At 47.9% G+C, this 10,861-nt stretch overlaps 1 protein-coding gene across 4 annotated transcripts; it reads right to left on the minus strand.

The window, feature by feature from the left end:
- Nucleotides 1-925: 925 nt before the first annotated feature.
- On the minus strand, nucleotides 926-8,112 carry COPRS (coordinator of PRMT5 and differentiation stimulator). 4 transcript variants are annotated; one of them, XM_059669482.1, is made up of 5 exons: nucleotides 7,946-8,112; nucleotides 4,639-4,705; nucleotides 2,627-2,677; nucleotides 2,319-2,540; nucleotides 926-1,360 (listed from the first exon to the last, which is right to left on the minus strand). In XM_059669482.1, exons 1-5 carry the CDS (start codon nucleotides 8,042-8,044, stop codon nucleotides 1,191-1,193), a joined length of 609 nt encoding a protein of 202 aa, XP_059525465.1. In that variant the 5' UTR covers nucleotides 8,045-8,112; the 3' UTR covers nucleotides 926-1,190. The 4 variants fall into 4 exon arrangements, with proteins under 4 accessions (XP_059525465.1, XP_059525467.1, XP_059525466.1 ...); XM_059669484.1 differs by lacking the exon at nucleotides 2,627-2,677 and having other exon boundaries at nucleotides 7,946-8,111; XM_059669483.1 differs by lacking the exon at nucleotides 2,627-2,677 and having other exon boundaries at nucleotides 2,319-2,536; nucleotides 4,635-4,705; nucleotides 7,946-8,111.
- Between the last annotated feature and the right edge of the window lie 2,749 nt (nucleotides 8,113-10,861).

Consider the following 10,861-nt stretch of genomic DNA (forward strand, 5'->3'; position numbering starts at 1 on the left):
CAGAGTGGGGACAGGGTCTGCGACGGTCCCTTCAGCAAGGCCAGTGGGAGGAACGTTTCGTCTCCCTGGGACAGCCTTGGCCGTGAGTCCCCTCAGTCAAAACCACTGCCTTTCCTCATAAGGTCCTGCTCTGTTCGTACTTTGTGGCACCTCTGAAAAAAATTGGTGAAATGGCTCAATGTTCATTTGACTGCTGTGGAGTTGACTCAGACTTCAGATCTGAAACTTTTCTTGATTCAGCTTCAGTAGGAAGGCAGGGAGGTGAGAAGCAATCCCTCAGCCTGCCAAAAAGGCAAAGGTGCCTTAGTCCCATGCATCGCGGACCGGCCACGGCATGGCCCGGGCCCCGCCCCTGGGCTCTCACACACACAGGGCCACCCCAGAGAACAGGCTTCCCGTCACGTCACCCGTGGGGTTAGGTCCCAGCTCCACCGGTTCCTGCTTGTGTGATAATGACGAGGTCAACATTTTGAGTCTTATTTTCTTCATCTCTAAAAGGAAGTGAATTTTTTTTTTTAAATAGTGACTTCGTTTAGTAATTGTAAGCAATGAACATGACATGGAAAACAATTTTAAAATCCTTTAGGCCAATGGAGGGTTATACAAGTGCTGGTTTAATTTGCCATTTAATTTTCCAGCCTACAGAAAGTCCTTGTTGACTAAGTAAATGGTCAATTTTCCATCAGCAGGAAAAGAAATCAGCCACAAAGTCACCAATGTTTCTTGGATTCCAATCCCTGGCCAATGTGCCAGATCTACAGAAGCAAACCTGAAAGAGTATTTTCTTTCACAGAGTAGTTTTAAGGCTCCAAGTACTCCCATCCTTAAATGTAAGTCAGGGGTTTTACATGAAGGAATAAGACTTTGCTCAGAAGTATCTAGTTAAATGGGGGGTTGCGAGGGGCGAAAAGTAGACAAAAGCACATTGATTTTATTTTTCTACCTTTATTTATAAAGAACACAACTCCTCCTCCTAACGCAGAAACAAACACATCTAAAGAGGTAACACACTCATGAAAAGCAACAACAACAGAACGAGGGGGCAGTGGGACCTTATTTAACACCAGTCCGTGTGCCTGGCTCAGGAATCACTGGGAATGTCTCCTCAGATATGACATCTCACCTCAAAGAAAAGAAGAAAGACCTTCATCTTGAAGACCCATGTACTTGGCAGGCAGAAAGCTGTGCCCTCAGTCTTCAGCGTCATCGAACTGTCCAGTTTCAAAGACCATCTTGGAATAATGGGGTATCAGTGGAGGTGGATGATGCCAACTGGGGTCATAGATCATGTCTCCTTGCGGGGCACAGCACACCCAAGGTTTGACCTCTTGAGAAATGCAGCCCTGGATGTCATCAGCATCTGCAGGCAGTTTTAAAAGACAGATTAAAGCAGTGGTTCCCAACCGCTTTTGGCCATGCCCCACCTAAGCATCTCTTAAAATCCTGATGCCCGCCTCCCCAGGACATATAATTTTTATTATTCAAAAAGTGAATGCCTATTCACATGGAGGAAGCCTAAAAGGCCATTAACTTGGTCTAAAAAGGCTTCCCAGGAACATGGCATCCATGAAAGAGAAAAATAAAACAACAAAAGGACACTTGAAGTACTGAGGAAAAAAATCACTAAGTTGTTAAAAATAATAGTAATAATATGAAGTGATATGAAAAAAAGCAAATAAAGTTTCAAAAAACTGAAATGCATAAATGTCAAAATATGTATTTCTATACTGTATAGGAGGCCCCCTATAACCATAGGAAATGCAAAAAAATTCACCTTAATAACTCATTCTCGAATTGCCCCCCGGTGGGGCATGTGCCCCATTTTGGGAACCACCGGATTAAAGGAAGAAGGGAAGGAAGAAAGAATAACCAAGAAATGTCCAGGAGAACCATACTTGCACTCTGTTTAAACACACACACAGAGTCCTCCTTTCCTGAGGACCTGCAAGCATGTTCTTTCTGAGGCAACCCATGGCTGTGCGGTTCAGCTAAGAGTTCTTGACAGTGCCGAGGAAGCAAATGGATAAGGCACTTCCATCTGCAGCTGCTCAGTACATACTAGGGTATTTGGAGAGAGTAACATTGTTTCAATGTTAAAGGTAAATGACCATTATGGAATCAAATGTAAAATTTGCATGTGTGTGGGGGTTTTTCCCCAATATGAAAAAGAAGCTGTCACAGAAACTGTAGATCTGTAACAGGTTATCAGGCTAAGCTAGCCAATGTGAGTCCCTCTTCCAAACTCTGCCTGCCTTTAAGGGTAATCTGGTAGGAGGGTCTCAAACCCTGGCCTAGGACCCCAGACACTCCACACCTACCATACGGATTCCCTTGATCCGATTTCAACTCCAAGTCCCAGTCCTCATTAAAAAGATCAGCAGCCTGTTCCCTAGGCAGACGGCTGGACACCCCTTCTGGCAGCTCCCAGGTATTCAGTTCCCCATCAGAATCTTCATCCTCCATAGCAAAGCCTTCCTCTTCAGAATGGGTGCCCTCATCACCAGCAGGACCACCATTAGGGAAGCTCTGTGCTCCACTGGCTAAGAAATCAACAAAAGGAAGGTCTTAAAACAACCGGCAAACCAGAGCGCCTACTCTTGTGCTTGGAAATTTTTGGCAGACTTACTAAGAAGGCAGCAGTAAAACAAGTGTACAGAGTTCTTTAGCCACCTGAGCACTTAAAAAAAAGAAAAAGAAAATGTTCTATTGACATTTTTAGAAGTAGGGCTGATCAATTATTTACAATAGGATGTTTTGCCTTAAACCAGGCCATTAATTGCCTGGTCTGGCAATTCACACAGGGAATCGGGCACAATTTACATTGTAGGTAACTTACATGTCATTAAAACAAATGATCAACTTTCACAATACAGGTGCGAATTGAGTTTTTGCTCTTCTATTCCTCGTCCCTTCATCCTCAAAGAGCATGTGAGAAGTGAGCACAGGACAAGGGGGATGAGAATAAAGGCTGACAGCAGGGCAGAACCCATCTGGTCACAATGGACTGCCACCACGTCTCCTCCCCCCAACATTGAGAGGGCTGGAAGGTACATTTTCAAAAGGTCTCAACATAATGGAGGGAAGTTTGGGAAGGATAATGAACCTCCAAGCATATAGGGCTATGGTGATGCCAGGTCAGAGCTAGCAAATGAATCAGCCGATTAACACTGCACAATAATGACAGCTATAAGCAATAAAGTCGTACTTTCAGGTTATGGGCTCTGAAGGTAAATTGCCTGAGTCCAAATCCCAGTTCTGCCAATTACTAAATGTGTTACTGAGCTGAAATGTACTCAACTGATTCCCTCAATAGCTTAAATATAGAATTAACATACAACCCACTCCTCAATGGATACCCAAAAGAATTAAAAACAGGTGTTCAAACAAAACTTGTACAAAAATGTTCACAGCAGGACTACTCACAATCACCAAGAGGTGGAAACCACCCGAATGCCTATCAACTGATGAATGGGTAAGCAAAATTGGGTTTATACGAATGAGGGGATTTATTCAGCCATCAAAAGGAATGAAGTATAGGCATACTTCATTTTATGGCATTTTGCTTTATTGCACTTCACAGATGTGGTGTGTTTTGTAATAAATTGAAGGCAAAACCCTCTATCAGCACAAAGATTACAACTAGCTTTATTGCAATAGTAGCTTTATTGCCATGGTCTGGAACTAAACCCGTAACGTCTCCGAGGTATGCCTGTCCAAGGTATACAGGCTACGTGAATTAATCTTGAAAATATTATGCTGAAAGAAGCCAGACAGAAAAGGCCACATAGCGGATGATTCATTTGCATGCAACTCAGTTGCCTGCTGAGCAGAGGTCAATCCAGAGAGACAGAAAGCAGATTAGTGGTCGCCAAGGGCACAAGGAAGGGGAGGCTGGGGAGTGGCTCCTCACTGGGTACATTTCCTTTGGGGAGATGGAAATGTTCTGGAACTAAATAGCGGTGGTGGTCACATAACACTGTGACTGTGCCGAATGCCACTGAGCTGCTGCTTCAAATTTGTTAAATGATAAGTTTTATGTTGTGTCTTTTACCAGAACCAATTTTTTTTTTTTTACCCTGTGCCTCAGTTTCCTCACCTGCAAAATGGAGATATGATTGTTGTGAGAGTTTTTAAAAACAAAAAAAGGAGCTCAGCCTGCATGGCTCAGTGGTGGAGCGTTGACCTACGAACCAGGAGGTCGAGGTTCGATTCCTGGTCAGAGTACGTACCCGGATTGCGGGCTTGATCCCAAATGGGGGGGCGCGCAGGAGGCAGCCATCCACGATTCTCCCTCATCATTCATGTTTCTATCTTTCTCCCTCTCCCTTCATCTCTGAAATCAGTAAAAATATATTGAAAGTGGAAACAATTTTACCTCCAAAGCCTATATTCTCCCTGCTTCCCTAAGCTGTCTTTCTCAGTAGAAGGGACGGGCTTGGACACAAGTTCAGAACTTCCCTTAAGAAAGCTCGAGTAGGGCTTCCAAACAGGGCACTATGGAAACACCCGCACAAAAAAGGTGACGTGGCAGCCAAGAGGAGGACCGGCTGGAAGGAGAAGGTAAACAAGACAGAGCGACTGTCCTGTCGCTCCCCCAGTCTCTCCCAACATTCACCCCAGCCTCTGCCGTCTACTTGCCTAGTCGATCCGTGGCTTTCTCCGTCTCTCTCGCCTGACCGGAGTGGTCATGCGGGGCAAAGCCAGCCTGCCAGGAGAAGAAACAATCATTCAGGACTTGGACACCTGGGGCATCCTGCTGTCAGCTTTCTCTCAGCTGAAACCCCCCATCCCTCCTCCCCTTTGTGTGGGGGGCTGAGACTCTGCAACCCCCACTTCTGCTCTGCCCGGTTAGACTCAGCAAGGATGGAGGGGGAAGAGCTTTGCTCCTCCTTACTCCTGAGGTATCATTCCAGCGACACTTCACCCTGGAAGCAGGAGCAACCTTCCTATAGCGGCCTAGGAACCCAGCTTACAGCTTGCCAACACTCGAAAAGCCAGCCTCATCACCCTGCCCTACCTACAGAGGTCTGACTCCCAGGCCCTCAGGACCCTCCAAGCTCAGAGACCCCCCCGCCCCCCCCCCCTAACTGGGGCCACACCCCCTCCTCTGAGGCTGGAATTCCAGCTCTGCAAAGTCTCTCCTCTGAGCTTGTAAATTTTAACCATTCCAACCTCATCCCTTTGTTCCCTCAGCCAGAGGGCTGGTAGCTGTTTCCTGCAGCTGCCACCACCATGTTCATTTTTAACTTTTTGGTTACTTAACAACTTATCTAGTTTACATATGTTGATTTCAGAGAGAGAGCAAGAGATAGATAGAAACATCAATGATGAGAGAGAATCATTGATCAGCTGCCTCATACACACCCCCTACTGGGGAATGAGCCCGCAACTCAGGCATGTGTCCTGACCGGGACTTGAAAGGTGACCTCCTGGTTCATAGGTCAATACTCAACTACTGAGTCACACAGGCTGGGCAGCTAACAACTTTTTCTATCAGATTCTGTCTCCTGACTGATACACGGGTGCAGTGCTGAGGGAAATCTTTCCCCACAGCCAACCACATGCCTCTCTGCTCTCACCACTCAAAAGTTCCTGAAGTCTTGCCCTGGCCAGATGGCTGTTGATTGGAGCATCGTTGCATACATCAAAAGGCTGAGGGTTGGCCCGGCTGGTGTGGCTCAGTGGTTGGGCTTCAACTTATAAACCAGGAGGTCACAGTTCGATTCCTGGCCAGGGCACATGCCCGGGTTGCAGGCTTGATCCCCAGTAGAGGGTGCACAGTAGGAAGGAGATCATGATTCTCTCTCATCATTGATGTTACTATCCCTCTCTCCCTCTCCCTTCCTCTCTGAAATCAATAAAAAAACATTTTAAACAAAGTTGTAGGTTTGATTCCCATCAGGGCACATACCTAGGTTGTAGGTTCAGTCCCAGTTTGGGGCGTACCAGAGGCAATGGATCGATGTTTCTCTCTCGCATCAACATTTCTTCTTTCTTCCCCCCTCCCCCACCTTCCTCTCTCTCTAAAATCAATAAAAACATACCCTCGGTGAGGATTTTTAAAAAGTTCCTAAAGTCCTACCACCTCTAAAACCTCTTTCTCACTGGAACAAGAAACGTGAAGCCTGCTGAAGACCTCATTTCAATCCCAGTTCTGCCATTTATTCAGTGTGAACACTCTGCCTGGGTTTCCTTCTCTGGAAACTGAGGGTGATGGTTCTGACCCTGCCGGGGACTTATAATGACCTAACATTTATGAAAACACCTAGCATGTAGCAGGAAAGTAACATTTGTTGACTCTAAGCCCAACCTTCTTTGCCCCTACATCTACACTGCCCTTGACACCTGCCCCACGTAGCTCACGATCTAGTCACACCTGGATTTAAAGCATCAATTCCACCTCCTGTGGTCAGTGACAACCCTTGGTCGCCAGTATGGGCCAGCTGGTGGGACCTCTCACTTTGACCACTGCCCTGACTCCATAGCTGCCTCCCCATTCATCCACCCTGCCCACCGTATGCTATTAATCACTCCTCTCCTCAAAACTCTTCAACTCGCCCTAGCCAGTTTGGCTCACTGAATAGAGCATCGGCCTGCAGACTGAAGGGTCCTGGGTTCGATTCCAGTCAAGGGCAAGCTCCTCAGTAGCAGGCTCCTCCCTTGGCTGGACCCTGGTCAGGGCTTATGCAGGAGGCAACCAATCCATGTGTCTCTCTCACATCGATATTTCTGTCCTTCCCTCTCTCTTCCACTCTCTAAAAATCAATGGAAAAAATCAATGGGTGAGGATTAAAAAAATAATCTTCAACTCCACCAGGGAAGCATAACATTACCCATGGCATGCACAACCCTCCCTCAGCCCCTCAACCTGTTGGGCACAGTTCTCTCCCAGCTCTGCGACCCAGGCTCACAGGGGTCTGCCCTGCATTTCGGCACCTCCACACCTCTGCAGGCAGCGCGCCCCTCACCTTGGAGAGGAAGCGCACAGCCCTTGCTTGCTATGCCCTGACAAAATTAATCTCATCCCACCTGCACTCCAAAGTAATTTTCCTTGTAAGTCTTAACACTACATTTTTCTTACTTTGGTTACGTGCTACTATCTTTCATGCTCTAACACGCCATGCCATTCCTCCAACCAATTAATACATGTGTCTATCGTGTCGGGCACCATGCTAGACGCAGGCTTAACAGCAGTTAACAAGGTTTCTATCCTCCAGGAGGTCGCCATCTCGCAGAGGTTACTGACTGCAAACAAGGGCTGGTTGTGGCTGTAATAACGGCCTTGGGAAAACCAGGAGCTGTGGCGCGCGCCAATGGAAACAAGTTTCTGGAAACCCTGCGTCAAAACAAGCCTTTGCTTTTCTTTGAATAGAAGAGAGAGCGCATGAGACATCACCTGGTGCTCTGTCGGCGGAGCATCCCCACCAGTGGACGCAGGTCCTTCGGGAAAAGTCTCTTCCCCCCGCCACCCTCACCTGGCCCCCTGCGGGCCCCGCCACCCTCACCTGGCCTCCGTGCAGGCCCCGCCACCCTCACCTGGACCCCCGCGCGGGCCCGGCCACCCTCACCTGACCCCCTGCAGGCCCCGCCACCCTCACCTGGCCTCCGTGCAGGCCCTCCACGGCCGCCCCCAGCTCTCGGCCATCAGCATCACCTCCCATGTAGCGAGGACGCGGGGGCGACCAGGAGACCGAGGCCTTGCTTCCCCGCCCCGCGCGCCCACCCAGGCATTCGGGGTGCCTCCAGCCCCGCACGCCCACCCACGCACTGGGGTGTCTCCAGCCTCGCGGCATGCGGCCCACCGGCCCGCCGGCCCGGCCGTTTCCAGCTCGAGCGCGCGCTCAACGTTCGCGCGGCGGCCCGAGGCGCTTTCCCCGCTCCGCGGCCCCGCAGCTCCCGCCCCGGGCGCAGGTGGTGGCCGCGCCCGGCCCGGCGCCGCGCTCACCTCGGGGCTGGGGGGCGACTCCCGCGCGCTCGCCAGCGGCAGACCCCGAGGCGGCTCCGCGGCCCCCAGCGCCAGGGCCCGGGCGGTCTGAGGGTCCATGCCCGGCGGCCCGCGGCTCCGCGCCCTGGACGCCGCGCGGCCACGTGACGCGCAGCCTGGCTGCGAGCCCGAGGATACGCCGCGGAGGGCCAATCAGCCGGGGGTGCTCCCGGCCGAGGGGGCGGGACCCGAGGTCACGAGGGACCCGGGGGCGGGGCGGGAAGGGCGGGGCGCGCCGGGGGCGAACGCCCACCTACCGGCCCCAAGTCTGATTTTGGAAGCTCGGCCCATGGGGATCCCAGGACTGAGTCTGGAATATCAAGGGTCATCCCTACCAGCTTCACAACCTCCCATCCCTGCCACCCGGGTCCACTCGGCAACTGTAGCTCCAACCGCATTTCACTTCTGATCTTACAGACTTCTCGGAGCTCAGGCTGGATTCGGCTGTCACTCGCCCACAGATGGGGGAGACCACTGAGCAGCCCTGCGGTGATGCTCCACCTTGAGTTAATGACAGTTAAAGTTAGGCCATTAGAAACCGGGACAAATGATAAAAACAAACTCCGACAATGCACTGGACACAGCCTATGGGCTACGGCAGTCACAGTAACCCTAAACATTCAGGGCTGACCCTAGCTCTTTGTAACGCTCCGGCCTGGCCCTGCACACCCTGAAGGCTGCAGAAGATAGGCAAGGTCAGCCTTCTGTGCTCTTCCCCACCCACACTGCTAAACTCTAACAGACCGGCTCAGGGTGGGCCAATCCCGTTAACATCTAGGTGGCAGGAAAGCTATAAACTGGGATTCCTTCCTTACCAGGACACCTAATCAATCTTTGAGAGATCAGAGAGCCCATGCCCTCATCTCCTTCGAAGTAGGTACTGTTTGTAAACTGCGCAAGGCATTTGAATTAGTGTAACAGCTGATATGTATTTTTCTTTCCCACAGGGAAGAGAATGTGGCAGATTAATATGTGCTCTGTTCTGACCCATGACTCAGTTTCCTCAAATCTAACTGGATTTATTTACCTCAACTCTATCCCAAAGAACCTGCTGTGATGGTGGGAATAAAAAAGTTCTATTATCCGTGCTGTCCAACATGGTAAACATATGGCTATTAAGCACTTGAAATGTTGCCAGTGTGAGAAACTGAATTAAATTTAATAAATTTAAAGTGCCATCTGTAGCTAGAAACTACCATATCTAACAGTACAACTCCAAGTGAACTAGCTAAATGCATTTCCATAACCTGCAATGGTGAGAACCAGGCATAGGGTTATGATAACCCCAGGGAAACCACCTTCACAGCCTTGCTATAAGAAGCCAACCACCACCCTCTTACATGCAACATATAGCTCTTTCCTAAAATAAAACTGCCACGCAAGGATGTAGAATGATAAACATCCCCAAACTTAATAAGAGGGAAAAAGAAATTTTTTCTTATTTTAAAACAAATGACAAGTAAACATATACAGTGCAAAAGCTCAAAATGAAAATGCCCTAAAACAGATGCTAATATTCACAGGAATTTAATACATGATAAAGGTATTACCACACATCAACAGAGAAAAATGGCCACAAATAAAAAGGGTTATCACCCTAGCCAGTATGGCTCAATGGATAGAGCACCAGCCCACAGACTGAAGGGTCCTGGATTCTACTCCAGTCAAGGGCACATACCTCGGCTTCAGGCTCAATCCCCAGCCCTGGACAGGGCTTGTGCAGGAGGCAACCAATCATTGTGTTTCTCTCACATCAATGTTTCTCTCTCTCTCTCCCTCTCCCTTCCACTCTCTCTAAAAATCAATGGAAAAATATCCTCTCATGAGGATTAACAAAACAAAAAAGTTAACAGAAATCACACACTTAAAAACACATCTCTGGATGTCAAAAAAAACACCACACACACACACACACACACACACGCACTTAAAAAAACAGCTGGGGTAAATTATTTGCAATAACGGAGAAACAAACTAAAGGTTAATGTTCTTAATATATAAATAACTCTTACAGATTAGGGAGAAAAAAGTTCAAAAACTGTCAAAGACTGTAAGATGAGAACCAGGAAAAACACACTTTCATTAATGTCAAAGAAATGCACATGTCATTTTTCACCTATTAAAATAAAAAATATAAAATATCCACTGCAGCCAAAAGTGCTGACATTTTCATACATTGCTTGAAGTATTTTCATAAATTGCAAATTGGCAATTCATAATATTCCTTTAAAAAGTTATATCCTTTAATAATTCTGTCAGATATCAATCTACTAAACAAATAACCAGAGATATAAAAAGAATCTTTATTAACAGCATTTATAAAAAAAAAAAAATTGCAAATGACAAGGGCCAGCCATAGGGGATTAATAAAATAAGTAATGGCTCATCTATTCGAAGGAATGCTATAAATTCAATGTTTTTAAGGCTATTTTAAAACCATTAAATGAAACAAGTAAACTATACTGAATGCTTTTCCCAGTGACATTATGATAAAAATATAAAATACCAACTGCCTCCCCTGCTCCCAGAATGCCCTTCTCTGCTCCAAGCCATCCTCCATCATCACCTTTGAAGCCCTTCTCTGCAGCTCTAATCTACTCCCTTTGGCCTGCCCTTTGGTTGCCAGGCCTTCCCCACAGTAAACATTTCTCTGCAGATCAGTCCCAGTGATAGAAGACACTTTTATAATGTTTTAATCTTCTTAAAGGACTTTTCCCCAATACCCAGCATCCTTCTCTGCTACTTCAGCCAGCTCTCAGGACACCCAGCTCTGTCCCTCCCACCCCTACCTCCATCCCAAAGAGCTTCCCTTCTTTCCTGCTTATGAATGACTGAGTGAGTGATCTAAGAGAATAAATCCAATTCTGATCAAAGAAA

Source organism: Myotis daubentonii, chromosome 16, assembly GCF_963259705.1.
Source record: "Myotis daubentonii chromosome 16, mMyoDau2.1, whole genome shotgun sequence".
NCBI lineage: Eukaryota > Metazoa > Chordata > Mammalia > Chiroptera > Vespertilionidae > Myotis > Myotis daubentonii.

What these genes read in the sequence shown, in the direction of transcription:
- COPRS (XM_059669482.1), bottom strand. Translation starts at nt 8,044, where the DNA reads ATGGACCCTCAGACCGCCCGGGCCCTGGCGCTGGGGGCCGCGGAGCCG. An exon ending in GAAAGCCACGGATCGACTAG is followed by an intron (nt 2,678 to 4,638) that starts GCAAGTAGACGG and finishes CTTTTTTTTAAG; the next exon opens with TGCTCAGGTGGCTAAAGAAC. An exon ending in GTTTTACTGCTGCCTTCTTA is followed by an intron (nt 2,541 to 2,626) that starts GTAAGTCTGCCA and finishes TTGATTTCTTAG; the next exon opens with CCAGTGGAGCACAGAGCTTC.